Here is a 17,513-nt window from a genome sequence, read left to right as displayed (position 1 = left end):
GCGAGAGCCATCAGCAATCATGCGTTTGGACTATATAGCAAAACCATCAGCAATATTGTACCCATCGATGATGTAGAGGCTCTTCATCATGATTTAGAAAATGATCCTATTATCCGTGAATCGATGACTGAGCTGGGTATATTGGTATATACAGCATTTGGTAAGTTCCTTGCACCTTTGCTCGTTGCTGCGCACACGATTAATCCCACCCAGCTCTCAACGTCCAAGGTAGTTAAAGAGAAGGTTGATGAAGAGTAACAAGAAGATGAGTAGCGCGTGTAGTATTATCAATCAACAAAAACAACAAACAGAGACCATTGAAAAAATTGTTGAAGTGCACAAAAAGAACCCGGGAAGGGTTGCCCAGGGGCACAGACTAGCGGCACTGATGAGGAAGAGAAAGCTTTGAATAGCTCCGCCCAAGAAAGAACCAATGACTTTTAGAGAGTTCTTAAGATACTTTGAGAGAGAGATTTAAACACTCCTGAAGCCATACTCACGGGGATAAAAGAGACTGCAGAGATCCTAGAGGAACAGGGTCTATCCCTCTATCTTAATGTAAAAAAGAAGTGATTTGTTACAGGTCTTACGGCCTATAAGAAATGAGTGAAGAGTCTACTAACCAAGTAATTACCAAGGAAAACGAAGGTCGCGTAGCGGCTGGTAAGAGACGTGGAATCGCAAGAACAAGGCCGACTTGCATAAGAACGTGGGCAAAAGTACTTTGCAAGAGAGCCAGGAACCTGCCCCAGGTACCTGCAAGTCCATGGGAAGTGGTGTAATATACATTGGTGGAGGCCTTATTATCCTCGCATGTATTGGAGGTGTCCTATATTTTACTCGTAAAAAATACGCGAGTACTCAGAAGCCTCCACCAGCGGTTCATCAACCAAGCGTTAGGCAGGAGCCTAAGGCAGATATTGATATTTTTCGTATGAGATAGATCTATAATAAAAGCATGAGTTCTAATGTTACTCCCCAACAGAAAGAGATAATCGACATGATATATGAAACCGTGGTCGACCTCGGTTTTACTTTCGCTTATGCGATGGCTGGAAAAAAATTCCTAGGGATCTCGAGTCCTAGTACTAAGATGGATACCAGCGATGTTATGAAGATGGTTGCGTATTTCACAGCTGGTCGAGGAAGCCGCGAAATGGCAGTGAGCAGAGGATGGTTGCCTGCGAGTATAGTCCCTAAGTAAGCATATGAAAATTTCATGTATACCACGTGATATACATGAAGAATAAATGCTAGATATTGTTAAAGAACCCAATGCAGCGATATTCAATGGTCCCACAAATTGCGGTAAAACTGAGCGAGCCCTGGGTTTGCTCGAGAACGAGTATCGGGAACATTTCCATAATATCGTGATCCTATGTTCAACAATCCGATGGAATAGGACTTACTTGGATAGAGCAGCGCTGTGGCAAGATCCATACGTATTCCTAATTGACCCGAAGGACCAGTTATTTGAATGGATCGAGAAACTGTCGTCTCTGCTGGCAGGTGAAGAAACATTATTCATCGTCGACGATATGATCGCTGATGAATCGCTGGATAAGCGTCGACAACCGCTATCGGAATTAGCGATCAGTGGTAGACATCGAAAGCACAGTCTCTGGCTCCTTACTCAATCGTATACTGCGATTCCCAAAAATCTGAGGAGACAAAAAAAGAATTTATTCCTCTGGTACCCACACGAAAGATCGGACCTCAAATTGATTGATGAAGAGACGAATATGATAGACGATTGGAACACCATTAAAGCCCAGTTGAAAAAATCCAAGCACGCGTGTTTGTTTATCCGTCTCGAGCATCCTCGAACTTGGTGTATATTGAAATAAATGTCATATATCAGAACATTATTAGAAAGGCGATTAGAAAATTGTTATAAAGAAATGGATAGGATACCCTATCTGGAAAGTCAACTTGAAGCTTTTGACGAAGAGCTAAGGGATGCACTGGAAAGGAAAAAGTATACCAAGTATTTTTTCATAACCGTCCTAATGATCTGGACCTTGGTTGAAACCATTAGTTAAATAAAAATGTCATTACGAGTTTTGGATACAGTTATTGAGATATTATTAAACAATCAAGGTCAACCCATGTTCAAGCGTGCTGATTTGGGAAGGTTCTTGGGAATTGCTGATATAAGAGCAACTTACAGAGACGTAAAAACCACGCCTCGTCATGATATCACAAACCACGCGGCTAACGCATGGTCCAAGGAAGTAACCGGAGACGATGCTTTTGTGACCCTTGATGATGCATAGGAGATTGTACAAGATCTAAAAAACCAAAGGCTCTTGAGATTATGAAATTGCTTGCGATGAAGGGTATCAAAAAATTACAAAATAAAATAGAAGAATATCGTCAAGCCCTGGCGATGCTTAACGATGACCTGAGAGAGCGAGAGAACCAGCTAGATCTACGAACCTTGGAAATTGCAGGACTCCGTGATCGGTATGTTCCTAATGGTTATCCATACGATAATGTACTCTGTGTTATTGATAAAAATGATCCTATTGAATGTGAGAAAAAAGGCCAACATCCCCACTATATTATTCGTTGCCAACGTAGATCCTTAAATGATCAACTCCGCACCCTACGGGAGATGTATCCTAATACGATCGAGAGACATCCAATATGCGATGATCCAAACGCCGTACATACATGGAATAGGTTCAGGGATGATAATCTTGGTATAGCTAATTCATGGCGAAATAATTTTAGTTTACCAGATGACGCCACTCGCGAGTTATTCGAAGGGTTGTATGATATCGATATGTCATAATGTGTATATGTTTTGTGTGTTATGAACACACAAAATTACCAATCTTTCACATGCTCGGGAGGTAGTTCTACATCCTCTGGTATTAGCATTAATTCCTCTGATACGAAAGATTGACCAGGCCCATCTCCCAAGTAGTATAGAAGACGAGTACCATCGGTTACGATACGATCCAACCTGTACGTACGCTTCGACCACCAGGCATCAGTCGCGCGTTTCCGAGCATCCTTGTATTCTTCCCCCGGTTGTAGCAAGTACAGATATAACCCGTCTTCTAGTAATGGGTTTTCCTCCGGGGGCTTCTCGCTTTTTGCAAGTGGCACATCATCAAGCTTGATGGCAGATAAAGGTTTCATACCAATCATAGCCGTCTTAATATTGTTCATGCTTTCCACGATAGTATATAAGTGTTTCACCCAGGTGGTACTGGTTTCGTCAGTGACCAGCTCCTGAGCATCTTGGGGTTTAAAGAGCCTTTGTGCTAGTACCTTGTTATACGACTCCACGAACGCCGTGAAAGTGTGATGGTACTTTGTAGTTGCACGCTTTATCTCGACACCTTTGGCTTCTAACAGCTTGGTCGGTTCAGACCTAAATTCTGAACCTTTATCACATTGGAAAGTCTTCGGATAACGGAGAGGTCCCGCTTTGTATATGTCCTTGAGCATGTCGGCTACTTCCTGGCCTTTTTTGGTTCTCAGGGATTTCACGACCTTGAAGCGCGATGCCACATCGATACTTGTGAGGATGTACTTGTACGTGTTGCCATACACTTTATCATGGGGCATATAGAGCAAATCTTCTTCTTCTTAATTTATTTAACGTCGGAGAAATAACTATGTACATATAGCTTCCTGATATAAAAAAATAAATAAATACATACTTATAAATATACAGGAAACTAATCAAATCCGACAAAAATTTGTTTATAGTTTTATGAAAAATGTATAAAAATTATGAAAAATTATTTAAATAGACCGAGTGACTGAAATCATACTCCTTTAGTTTCGTTTTAAATTTTTTAAGGCTGTTACAACTTTTCAATTCGGATGGTAAAGTATTCTAAATTTTAGGCCCCAATGAGCGAAGACATTTTTCCCCAAAATTTTTAGTATTAAAGTTCAATGTTTTAAGATTATTTAAATATTGACTTCGTACTGGCCGGTTTGTTTCGCTGCGTTGAAAGATGTCTAACATAAATGGCGGATTTAAATTATTAAGAGATTTAAAAATCTCTATACATAGATTTCGTATTAGCATAATTTTCATGTAGTTACTTTTGTTCTTGCTAGAAATGTACTTTTATTTTCTCTCTGAATATCCGCTATCTACAAATTTTAGGGCTCGCTTATGGAGTTTTTCGACCCTAGAAAGTGATTTTGAAGATGAGAAATTCCAAATAAGTGGACAGTAGTTAAAGTTTGAATACACAAAACTTTCTGCTAAGACACTCTTAGCTTTAAAAGGAAGTATGTTTTTAAATCTATACAAAGCATTTAGTTGCGCAGATGCTTTCTACCAAACCTCATTTAAGTGTGGATCAAATCTAAGGTTATTGTCAATTTTAACTCCTAACAGTTTGACTGTGTCTTGCGAATATATGTTTTTATCTCCGATTCTTATCAGTTTACTACTTGTGTTTTCTATCCTATCTTTGCTGATGTTAATGCATTGAAATTTGTCAGGGTTAGCAATCATTTTATTTTCATGTAGCCATGCTAATGCCTGCTCAGACTCACCTTCTAAAATTTTAATGAGGTTTGGAATTGAATTGGAAAAGCTTGACAATGTATTATCATCAGCATAGTTGTGTAGGTCACTTCTGGTTATAAAAAGAAAAATATCGTTAAGAAAAATATTAAAAATTATCGGGCCTAAGATTGATCCTTGCGGCAAACCTGAAAAAATCATTTGGAAAAGACTGTAGTGTCCGTTTATACGAGTAGATTGTTCTCTATTTGTTAGGTATGACAGGAAAAATTTCAGGGCATTAATTTCAAATCCATATGCCTCAAGTTTAGCGATTAGTAAATCATGTGGCACGCAATCGAAAGCTTTTGATAGATCCATTAAGACTGCACCAACCACGTAATTCATATCAAGTTTTTTTTTCCATTCTTCTAGTAAACGAATTAAGACATGCTGTGTGTTATAGTTTTTCCGATAGGCTGACAAAAATATTGAAAGTTTCGATTCTATGAAAGACATGATTTGATCCTTCATTATGTTTTCATAGAATTTTGAAAATACATTCAACACACTGACAGATCTAAAATTTCTAATGCTATGTTTGTCTTTGCCTCCTTTGTCAAGAGGTGCTACTGTTGCACGTTTGGCTCCATCGGGAAAAATATTCAATTTTATGCTGCTGTTTATAGCATTTTTCAATGGGCCAATCAGATATTCACTAGCTAACTTCACAAGCTTTGGGGGTATTTTGTCTCTACCTGGAGAGGAATTTATGTTTAAATTAGTAAAAAGTTTTTTGATTGTGTTGTCATCTACCTCCTCAAAGTTAAAAAAAATTATATTTTCGTTGCAGGCTTTAATTTTGACAATACTCGGATGACTCTCGTATGTTTTAATTATCTCATTAATTAGTTTCTCTTTGTCTAAGGAATTTCGATAATCAATTGATATTGGCTTGGTTCCACTACTTTTTTCTACAATGTTAATATAGTGTTCATTAAATAATTCAGCAAGCTCACTGTCATTGGTTATCTGAGCACCATCTTTGATAATCATAATGTTATCATTGTTCAAACCACTTTTATTGGTTATAAACGGCTTAATAGTTTTCCAAAAAGTTTTATTTTCTACAATCCCAGAATCTATAACATTTTTTAAATATATTTTTATCAACCTCGATCCCAGGACAAGTTGTCTCTTTTTGAATATCGGACGGCGAGACGAACATGGCCCTGGTGGAGGCTGGTCAAAAATCTTTGATTTTCGCAGATTTTTAATTAATGCACTCGTGTCTCGTTTATCAGGAATTTTATACTTCCTAGTCTTTGGTAAGCGAGTTTCAATTTAATTATTAGGGTCTGGATTTTATCGTGATCAATGGAAATAGAACTTTTTAGTGAAGACTGGACCTTGAAGGCTTTAGGTCGTGATGGCTCTAACGTATATTGATATTTTAAAGCGAATATCTTTCGCATTAAATAATTACATTTTTCAGTTTTGCCTGAAACCAAAGCAAGTCATATGTTTGGAAGCTTTGTTAAAGGGGAATGATGTGGTGGCAGTTCTGCCTACTGGATTTGGAAAATCAATTATTTTTCATTTACTTGCTGATCTCTTCCCAGTTAAAAATGAAAAGAATATTGTTTTGGTCATCAGCCCTTTAACTTCCATTATAAATGATCAGGTGAAATACTTGAATGGGATTGGTTTTTCTGCTGCTGTATTGAACTTGGAACAGAGGAAGTTTGAGGCAGATGAGAGCTTGTTTGGAAGTAATGATGCAGTGGAGGACGACCATGATGGTACAAATATTACAATTGATTGTGGTATTAAAAACGGAGATATTAAGATTTTATTTGCCCATCCAGAATCCTTTTTATCTGATCAAGGGCGTTCAATTTTAAAGAGCAAAATTTATCAACAAAATGTGGTAGCTTGCGTGGTTGATGAAGCGCATTGTGTTGAAATGTGGTAAGTAAACTAGCTCTAGCTGGCTATTCAAGAATATAGATTATAAAATTATAAAAAAACTTTGGTGGTTTTTAAAATTCATTTTATAAAATAATAATGAAGTACTGTAGGTATGTATATAGCACATATCATATGAAATATTTAACAAAACTGAATATATACAGTATAAAAATCTGTTATATATATATAGCTATATGTAATATATATATGAAAATATATAATGAAACTAATATAAACAAACATATCTTTTGACAAGTTGATAATATATATCTGTTGGTACATAATATAATAAATTGCTAATATATTAGCTATACAAAATTTAAAAAAAAACACTCCATTTATATGTTTTAGGGGTGCTGAATTTCGTGAAGATTTTGGAAAATTATGCACACTGAAAGCTCTTTTTCCAAGCACACCCATGATTGCTTTGACAGCAACTGCACCCCCAAGCAAAATAAAAATTTTAAAAGAGAAACTATGTTTCAGTCCTTATTGTAAGGTTGTTGTTGCAAATCCAAATAGAAAAAATATATTTTTAAAGAAATTGCCAAGACGCGGAAACAACTTTGGCTTAAGAAGCTATGACGATATTTTAGTTCCCATTGCTAAAGAGTTAAATAAATTACGGGATGATTATCCCATGACAATCATTTACATGAAGCTAAAATATTGTGGCTATGCTTATTCGTTATTTCAGCAAACAGTAACTCCAAATAACACAAAACTATTTTGTCAATTTCATGCTCCTCAAACATCTAGAATGAAGAAAGAAATCTTAGATGAAATTACAAAACAAGATTCGTCTATTAGAGTTGTGTTTGCAACCACAGCACTCGGGATGGGTGTTAATGCACCAAAGGTTACTGAAGTTATCCACATAACGCCTCCAGCCAATATTGAATCTTACATGCAAGAAATTGGTAGAGCTGGAAGGTGTGGGCAAAACTCAACTGCAACATTGTATTACAATAATGCAGATATTGCTGTTAATAAAAATAATGTTGACGATAGCATGAAGTGCTTCTGCAAAACAGATCTGTGCTTAAGGAAATTTATTCTAAATTTCTTTGGTTTTAAAAAATATGAACAAGATAATTGTTGCTCAAATTGTACAAAGTCTAATTTGCTGATAAAAGAAACAACATTACCTTGCCGTGATTTAGTATCAGAAGATGCTTTTAAATGCTTACAAACTGAGCTGAAAGAAATTATTGAAACTTGGAGACTTTAACTATTGACTACCCTTGATCAAACTTATGAACTTCCATCTATCAATAAAAATTTGGTTCAAACACTATTGAGTAAACTTCCATTTATAAGATCTAAAAATGATCTGTTATTTGAATATGATGTTTGGGATGATCAATATGCTACCACCATATACGATAAAATAAATAAGTATGCCCCAAAGCATAAATAATTTAGGTATATATATAAATATATATAAACAAACTTTAAAATATATAGTATATAATATTCACTTCTGATAAAACAAACTTGTAAGATTAAAAGCACTCAGTAGACAGAATTTAAAAAAGTTCTACTTTTTCTGGAGGTTTGAATTATCAGCAGTCAATGTTAGCATAAATAATATATATATACGTTTATGGAACTCACCTTGATATAACAGATTCTTACTTTATAAAATCCTAGGGAACATATAGCTGTAATTTATGTTTTTCTAACCATTTTTGATGTTCTACAATATTCAAGTAACGTAGTGGGGAACGTTTAATATCAGGAAAACTTTGATGAGCTCTTCCAACAATGTGGCTAAATGGGCGAAGATTAAGCAGGTCGTTTGTCATCTCTTTTTCATCAGATATGGACTCTCGTTTAGAGTGTTGGACCGATGTATCATGAATATTTAGGTTTTGATCATAATTTTCTTTGATTTCTTTTACACCGCTCACAGCCTTGCACACTTTGCTAATGGATTTTATTGTTTTATTTGCTCCCATTCTTTGCACGATGTGTTTTCCTAAACGATTACTGATTTCTTGTGATAGATCATCTTCAATGTTTTGCCCTGCTCCACCTCTCCAATTTGAAAAGTATCCCCATTTGAACTCCTCAGACAATCTAGGTGTCAACAAGCATTCTACTTGTGCAATGCTTACAAACATCTCTATCGCATATTTACTGTATGCACCAAGTGATCGAAATATTGACAACAAAAGCTTTTGATTGATGAGGTTTCTGTCACCATCTCCTTCTTTAGCTGTATCTTTCATCTGAAGGATGAGGACTGTTAAGAAAATGATACACAGACCGTAATTTTTCACTTGATCACCATCTTCAATTGATTTTTGGAGAACAAATTGATCGACAAAATTATCCAGTAAAGTGTTAAAATATTCTTTTTTTACCTCTTTGCTAGCATGCACCAAATTTTTAGGAAAGGGATGTCTTTTTGGTTCATCTTCCAATGTATCCATCTCCAAAAAAGACATTGCTGCTACAACAACATATGCTCTACCAACACTTAAAAACAGATCTTCACTACCTTCGTATGAGTCTAACACTTTACCTGGGGTTGAATTCCTTCTATTCATTTTCTCCCTGAAATACTTCAGTGTTCCTATCTGGTTGACAGAGTTTGCTGAGTAAAGCAGAGCAAATGAATATTGAAGTAAAGATGCCTTACAGTGCCACATTGCAGCTTTGAAAGGGGAACAATGCTCCAACCGGTCTGTTGGTGTGTGATTCCCAGCTAATAGGGATTTCGCACCAGCGAAACGGACTCGTGTCAGCTGATCACCACTAAACATTATTTTCATGTCCTTCATTGGATCTTCGTTGCTAAACACAGTATGAGAATATGATTGACCTGGCTCAGCTGTGTTTTCAGGTAATGGTGTATTGTCGATAATTGGCATGTCAGTCAGTTTACCAGCCTTTTGGTATATCTCTGCAATCCATTTCTCATATGTTCGCAGGATCTCGACACAATCTGCATACCTTGCTTCATTTGCATCAATGATCGGCATTGAAATTATTGTTGACTTTTGGGACATTTTGTCACTAAATCTGTTGTCAATATGATCTGGGATTACTTTTTTTAAAAATTTAAATTTTGGGAAAAACTCAACCAGAATTCTTCCAATCAGAACCTTTGTTGTCTGTCTGTAACATTCCCATTCTGCCATATTGACAGCAAATTTCTTCCTGTCCATATATCGAATATCTCCAATTGGCTGGTTGTTTGGAAGATGGTCAAAACGAATTCTGTTTGCGATTAGATTTGTTGCAAAAAGATGGTAATCTTTGTTGTCAACACCCTTTCTTGTCTCCACTAGTACTTTCAGATCCCAGTTATCGCCGCTTCCTCTGAGTGTTGTGTTGTTTTTCACTAAATCAATCGCCTTTTCCATATAGTGGCTTCCAATCAAGTTTAACAGATTTCCTTTCATCTTGTGTGACAGGCATACTCCTAGTTTGTTGAATCTTTCTTGTAACTAGAATATAAGTACCCAACATAGCTTAATTTAGTTGTTCGTTATGTTTACTTATATCCAAAAACATGTTTTAATGAAAAGTTTTAATATATATATATACATTTAGAATTTTTTGGATAAATTTTCACCTTTCTATAAAAAGCAAAATAAGAACAGAAACTTTTTCTATTAGTCGGAGTTAAAATCTCAAGAGCATTTCCCATTATTTACATCTTACATCTACTGACTTATATATTACCTTTTTGCTGCATCCACCCTCAATGATCAAAACAGTGTTGACTCTCTGATATAAACTAAGTTCATGCCACCGCATTTGCATCAGTATGGAATATATGAAACAAAATTTGTTTTTAGTTTCAAGTACAATATCCTTTTGCCCACACACAGCACTAAGAACATCAACAAGTAATGGATGATTTTCTTTGATCTCAGCCCACAGTTTTTCAATATTAAAATTTTGCATCTCTTCATACCCTTTTTTGTGTAAAATTGATGGTTTTTTTCTTGTGGCAAGTTTTTTACAGGAACTTTTCAAATTATTAATATAATTATTTTTCAAATATGTAGATATAGTTGGACAGTGGTTAATGATTGTATTTGCTACTACCATATTATTATTGGATTTAAGCGCTGTTTCCAGTTTTAATTTTTGCATTGCTGGTATATTGTCTTCGGGAGAAACAATATTGCGTGGTTGCAGTTGTGTGGTAGGAACTTCAGTTAACTCCTTGTTTTCAGCAAAGTTAAGTTGCTTTCTAGATTTTCCTTTTTCGTTCTTTTTCTCACTTTCAATAGTTTGATTTTTCTCGTTATGCGGAGACAATATGCCACGTTTGACAGACACGTTTTGTCGTAACTGAATTTGATTCAGTTGAACATTTTTCCGAAAGTCTGACATTTTCTCGACAAAGGTGACACAAGACTGACATATAACAGTTGGAAGAGCATCCAGTTCCGTTGTTCTTAACCCACATGTTAGACTTATTTTGTTCTCAATGTTTTTGTTTTTTCCAATATTGCTGAATATTTTTATAAACAAAGATTTTTGTTTTAATTTGGCACATAACCTGCAGAAATTTCCATCATTGGAAGTGTTACGAAAGTAAATCTTCTTAGGAGTAGCTGGCTTAGCCATTCTTCTATACCTTGAATAAAAAAAGAAAATTTTTATATTTAGCAATATAGATGTATATATATAAATGTATAGATAGCTTTGTGTTTTTATCTTATATATAATCCCTTACCATTTTAAGAGTTAACAGAATTCTTGCAATATGTAAAATCTGTGTAATTAGCATGGAAAATACATCCAATCCTTTATCTGTTTTTGCGTTGATGTAGCTAACTGCGCTTACTTTGTATTCTGATGTTCAGTAGTAATAATAATAATAAATAACTAGTAGCTATCTATCTGTAACTATATATATGTCTACACTTCTTGTTTTATAACTAGCTAGCTCTAGACAATCTCTTGGTCAGTTGCTAATATTAATTTGAGCATAAGTAGCATGTAGTTACATACAAGCACATCTGGACTGAGAGTTAACTAGTTAAAACTAATTGAAGCCATAAAAGTTTCTTGCCAAAATGTATTTTTCAAATATTTTTTTCTGATACAAAACATGTATGCACAGTGTCGGCCATCTTTATTGTTTACAGTTAGTTTCAGCGTGAATATTTCACGGACCGAGTGACGTTTTATCTTTCGCATAATTAGGTGAAATTCTCGACCAATCACGGCTCGGAATAAAACCAGCCTCCTCCAGGGCCTTTTTCGTCAGACCTATCAATAAGCGCAGCGCCGATGAGAGACAAAAAGCCCTGGGAACGAGGTTGATATTTTTATGGCTTTCTTTCTGAGGCCAACACACCTATTTCGTTGTTTTTTATATTTAATCTTGTTTTCTTCAGTAGGATCTTTATTGTATCGATTTTTAAATCTTGACCTGGTATAAATGGCTTGCTTAAGTTCTTTATTCATAAAAGGTGCTTATTTCCCCTGAGCAGTTTCTGTTTTAAAGGGGCATGCTTTTCAATAATAGAACTAAACGTTTTTGTCAAGTGGTCGTAATTTGAAGCAGGGTCATTTTCATTAAAATCAAAACGTGTATTCCTAACATCAGAAATAAATTTTCTCTTATCAAACTTTCTGTTACTTCTATAAACAATTAGTTCTTACCAGATGAGATCTTAGGAAAGTTGTAATCATCAGATGATGGTCACTGAGTCCAGTCTCAGTAACCATAGTGTTTTGAAAAGACCTTTGTTTATTTGTTAAAATAACATCAATTGATGTCCCTTGTTCACTTGCAAAACATGTTTTGTCTTTGACTAAGTTTTTTAGGTCAAAAGTATCGCAAAGAGAAGTTATGTAATGATAATTTATTATTTCATTTTTATTATGAGTATCAATGTTTATGTCCCCCATCACAATGATGTTATCACAAAATGAGAGTGTTTTGTTTAGAATTTTCTCCAAATCTTCAAAGAAACTTTGAAGATTAGAATGACGTGGTGGACGATAAAGGGTGATAATAGTCCATTTTTTGTTTCTGATGTTTAGCTCAGAACATATAATTTCATTACTTGTAAGGTTAGCTATGTTTATTTGCTTACAAACCACTCCCTTTTTTACATACTCAATTAGCCCACCCCCATTTTTATCCCGATCTTTTCTAGATCTTAATTCATAATCATCAATAGTAAATTGACTATTTGGAAAAGTGCTATCTAATTTTGTTTCAGATAATACAAAATAATCTGGAGCAAATTCCACAAAGATTACCCTTAAGTCAATTATTTTTTTCCTTAAACTATTTATGTTCAAATATCCTATCAATAGATTGAAAGGATTTTTGATTCTAATATCACAGACATTTTTCAGAGAATTTTGTAAATTATATGTAGAATCATGTGATTGGTCAGTCTCAAGTTGATCATTTAATTCCTTATTGCATTCAGAAGAAGTAACCCCATATGGATGTGTTACACCCTGGGAGCAGGATGCCGAAAGTTCAGTGCTTATCCTATCAGAAATCAGTATACATTCGTTTCTATAAAATCCAGACCTAAAAAATTATTTTTATAAAATAAGAAGTTATTAGCTAACAAAACCTTACCACTTTCCATTAGATGTAATCCATCTTTCCACAAATTAGATTCCATAATATTACTATTGTCGATAAAAATATAGCCATAATTCTTTGCCTCGTTCTCAAGTATATGATTTAACGATTTGATAAACTCAAAATCAATACGAGTACAGATAATAACACTTGAAATAAAAACTTTTTCGACGCCATGATCGATGTATACGCGTGATAGTTTGATTATTTTTTCTGCAATTTCATTAACCGATGATTTATTTCTCTTTATATCCAGCAAGTCGTTTATTCCAACATGCACAACTACTATTTCTGGATTCTCATCTACTAAGGTTGGTAGAGAGTAATGACCCAAATTTTTAATATTTGAACCAGGAAAAACTTTAAATCTTGCATCACCGTTTCTCAAATGATTATTGAACTCTCGAGTGTTTATGCCTTTTGCGATGCTATCACTGATGATTTTAATCTTCTTTTATTTTTACGGGTTTCAGATGATTTGATGTTATGTTGTAAAAGATCTCTTTCTGGAGAAAGGTTAATAACGGGATTTGGTCTTCTTATAGATTTATTTGGTTGTGGTGGTGCGTAACTTTGATTATTCGTAAGTGGTTGTGCGTGATAGTGATTATAGTTGTTTTGTTCGTTCTGAAGTGTACTAAACCAATTTGAAAGGCTGAATCTATTATTATATCTTTTCTCTATTTTTCCCGAGGGACCTTTCTTTACATCGTTCCATTCATTGGTTTCTGATTTGTTTTTAATTTTTTCATGATTATTTTTGTTTATGTCTTGTAACAAAACGTCCCTCAACAAACTTTGAAATTCTTTTATCTCGTTTTTTAAAAAATCGTTTTCTTCCTTCAAGTAAACAACCAAATCATTTACCATATTTCTTTTTAATTTACCGACTTCATACGAGACGTATTCTTTCAGGTCCGATACCATTTTAACTATTTCTTTTAAAACTTCAAAGTTTTTAACCTGTTGTAGTTCCTGAACGAGAAGATCGAGGTGGTCTACATTTTCATCTGGTTCTTGGATATCATCTTCCCCTTCTTCCCTATCAACACTCGTAATTTTGCCAGTAAAAATGTTTTTACTTATCCTATAGCTAGGTCATCCTCGTCTGTTTATGAGAAAAAGTTTATCAGTATCGCAAAGTCGTTGAACAGTATATTTTACCTTTTCTGGACTGAATTCTTTCGACTCAACAATAATACTGTCCATATCTGCACGTTTTTTTCTTCCATGAATATTTTTAATAGATTGCAAAACGCTTTCTTCTAATACTTCCATATCCTCAGTGTAATTTACTAAGATATCTTTAGCCGCCATCTTTCAACCTGCTGCGAGCCGATCTCGTTTGGCCTCGTAACTGTGAAATGCGGATAGTTGATGCGCTTGGGGCCTTTGATATGCCTAAGCCAGAGCAACTGACGACTAAGCGAATGTATGACTTTCTTTTTGGAAAGACCACTCTTCTCGGAGAGCAATTTGATGGCTTTTCGTCCAGTCGAAAGATGTTCTGGTTGGTAATTTATATGGCTTAGCTTTTCCCTTTTTTCTGGAGTAATGATATGCTTCGTTTTTGACGTCTTATTACATGTCAAAAAAAAAAACGATTACATCCATTTGTACGCTACGAACCGCAAAAGGGCCAAGGAACCGAGAATGAACGTGAGTTCACCGTCTTGTTGTCTTTTGCTCGGCGTGTAAAAATCGGAGAGCTTAGGAGCATTCTTAATTGTAGCGATGAAATATTCTCGCATTCCTTCGTCTTATTCTTCGAGACTCTGCCCTGCAGCACGCTGCTCCTCACGCCGTCTATTGTACCAGTCTATTTTGCCTGTCTGTCACGTACCCATTGAGCTTGGGCAGCTTGTTATTTTTCAAGAGCCTGGTCATGACGCTTCCTTTCCTCTTCGCCATGCCCTGACACTTTTGAGAACAGGTAGTTACTGCCGCTGAATGCGAGCGCATTGATCCCGGCAGCTGCTGCCATAATAGAATAACGCGCGATACTGAATATTTGGTCTTAATACTCGACACTGTGGAACCTACCATCTAAAATATTTAATTGCGCATCTTGGAGCAAGTACACGTAGCATCTAATATCACCTGTACCGTCGGCCTTCTTTGTCATATGCAAAGTTATGCCGTCCGACAACCTCTGTAGAGGTCGCCCGCTCCCGTGTAAGGTGGGATCTGGGCTTGCTCGAAAATCTATGAACAACGCATAGCGCTCCGTAAAAAACTAGCCAATGGTCACTATAGAATCATGAGATCCGAAGAACTCCGCTACTTGATCCATGTGATCTTTTGGGAGCATGGCATGTTAAAAGAGCTCATTGGGGCTACCTTCACATGTTATCGAGATTTTCTCGATCTTTAAGTTGTAAAATTTTTTATTGTTACCAGCATATGACTTGACAACACCAGGGTCCTGAAATAGCAGTAATATACCTTTGAGACTTTTTGCTGGAGTGTCAATTTGAAGATTATAGCTGGTATCGGACTTTTTAATGATCACCACTTTGCTCCTTAATATACGCTCATATAGTAGAGCAAGCCGGAAATAACGGCTAATCATCGCATTTGCGAGCTCCTTGTTTACAACCTTGTCAAACTCTAAGCAGATATTGCTGATCTTGTAGGCAGCATCGGCTGCTTTTGCCGCTTTGCTTCCAGATGCCTCAGTGCCGGAGTCCTTGATCACGTGACCGTACGGTGACAAGTGCTGGATGAAGCTGAGTTGATCATGAATACCAGGCTGGTAGAAGGGTACGTCTCGTGTCAACTCAAACATCTCCCCGAGGGGTATGCAGAGCGTGTTACCGTAGGCCTCAGCGATCGCCTTTTCCTCGTTATTACCAACATGGTCGCTAGCTTTTACTTGGAGGCTCCGAATCGTTTCATCGTTCGGATTGATGCCTTGAAGGATCAGGTTATTGTCCCTATCAAATTTTGACAACCACAAATCCCTATACACCGCGAGCACGTTGTAATTTTGTATATTTTGTATTTCATTACCATTCAGCGTAACCCGTAAGCTCTGTACCAGGGCCTTCCCAATATTGCTAACGATCGTTCTTTTCGTGTTTGTACCAGTCAATTCCAAGTCAAAAAGCAACTTGATTAAGCCGGGGAAAATCACGTCGTCCCGACTAAGGTTTGGCACGTCCACATACAAATCTTCATTCTGGTTAATTGTGCTTGGCACATGGCTGATCTTCATCCTTTGTTTACCCTTAATCCCATACATCTTTTTTACCTCCTTGTACGGATCTAATTTTGTTTTAAAAACACTCATTTATTTAGGTAGGCTGGTGGTTGAAATAAATGGCTGATAATTCAGAATATGAAGATGATTTTACGCCAGAGAAAGATATTCAAGACGAAGCCGAGGACTTTAGTAGCGAGAGTGAGATCCTCAGACCCGAGGATATTTAGGGGCTCAGCTCCGCCGGCATCGCTAGCTCCACGTTAGAAGGCTCCGAACTAGACACTACGCTAACGTCACGGGGAGAGCTACTGAGGTCGAAAATTGATAGCCTATATGAAGCTCTTAGTGGGGAGCTAGGGCAACCGAATGCCAGGCATTACGATAACTTTACAATAGAAGGTAATCAGCTTACCTACGATGGTATAGAGCTCACGAAACAAAATGGTGAAATTTGGAAAGCTTCCGCGATAGTGAGGGATCATTAACAGGTACGAGAAGGTTGAGAACACTGAAAATATTTCGATGCAATCGTTGGGGGAGATCAGGAACGTCGTCGATGCCACGGAGAATCTTATGCATGAGTTTGATGACTTCGGCGATCGCGAGAGAAGGGGGCTTGACCTTGAGCTTCAGACGATCCGTGGTAACCTGAAAATCCTGACAAGCAAGATGGTATCATACGAGAATGAGATCACGATAATAGAAGGGAATATCAAAGAGCTTGAGGGGAAGAAGGCTAACACACCTGGGGCAGGTAGCTATCTGGGATAATAATATAGTCAAGGCCAAGGAAGACCTTGAGCGGCTCAGGGGTGAAAAACAGGCCACCCAGGAAGCACACGGCCTACTATCCTCCAGCATACATACTCAGCTCAGGAGCATCAAAGACACCCTGATCAAGATCGTGGGGAATGATAAAACTTTGGCTGAAAAACTCAAGATCCTGTTCAAAGAGCAAGGCATGACTATCGGAAGTATCGTGAGTGCTGTTGGCTTGCTCGTGTCAACCCTGATCCTTGCACTAACAGGTGGTAGTGGGGCAGCAGGTGCAGGAGGAAGTGGTGGCAGCAAGAGGTTTGTGCAAAATCAGCTGGAGAGACTACAACGGTTCCTCAAATATCTTGCTGGTAAAGCGGGTGCCGCGCTATCAGGGATCATTGGTACGATCGTATCATTATTATTCCGGGTAGCCGCCAAGGTTGTGGAATTTGTAGCCAGACATCTATACATGGCTATAGCAGGTGCTGTAGGTATCGTGGTGGCTTACGTGG

At 36.7% G+C, this 17,513-nt stretch overlaps 1 protein-coding gene across 1 annotated transcript; it reads left to right on the top strand.

Annotated features, from left to right (window-relative positions):
• The first annotated feature begins 5,659 nt into the window (after positions 1-5,659).
• LOC130623641 (ATP-dependent DNA helicase RecQ-like) lies at positions 5,660-11,232 on the top strand. Its single transcript, XM_057439145.1, has 2 exons — positions 5,660-6,454; positions 6,806-11,232. Exons 1-2 carry the CDS (start codon positions 5,913-5,915, stop codon positions 7,683-7,685), a joined length of 1,422 nt encoding a protein of 473 aa, XP_057295128.1. The 5' UTR covers positions 5,660-5,912; the 3' UTR covers positions 7,686-11,232.
• Positions 11,233-17,513: the final 6,281 nt, after the last annotated feature.

Source organism: Hydractinia symbiolongicarpus, chromosome 13, assembly GCF_029227915.1.
Source record: "Hydractinia symbiolongicarpus strain clone_291-10 chromosome 13, HSymV2.1, whole genome shotgun sequence".
Taxonomy (NCBI): Eukaryota; Metazoa; Cnidaria; class Hydrozoa; order Anthoathecata; family Hydractiniidae; genus Hydractinia; species Hydractinia symbiolongicarpus.
Note: the sequence above shows the minus strand (reverse complement) of the source record. Positions and strands in the feature narration are given on the sequence as shown.

What these genes read in the sequence shown, in the direction of transcription:
- LOC130623641 (XM_057439145.1), top strand. Translation starts at nt 5,913, where the DNA reads ATGGCTCTAACGTATATTGATATTTTAAAGCGAATATCTTTCGCATTA. An exon ending in GCGCATTGTGTTGAAATGTG is followed by an intron (nt 6,455 to 6,805) that starts GTAAGTAAACTA and finishes TATATGTTTTAG; the next exon opens with GGGTGCTGAATTTCGTGAAG.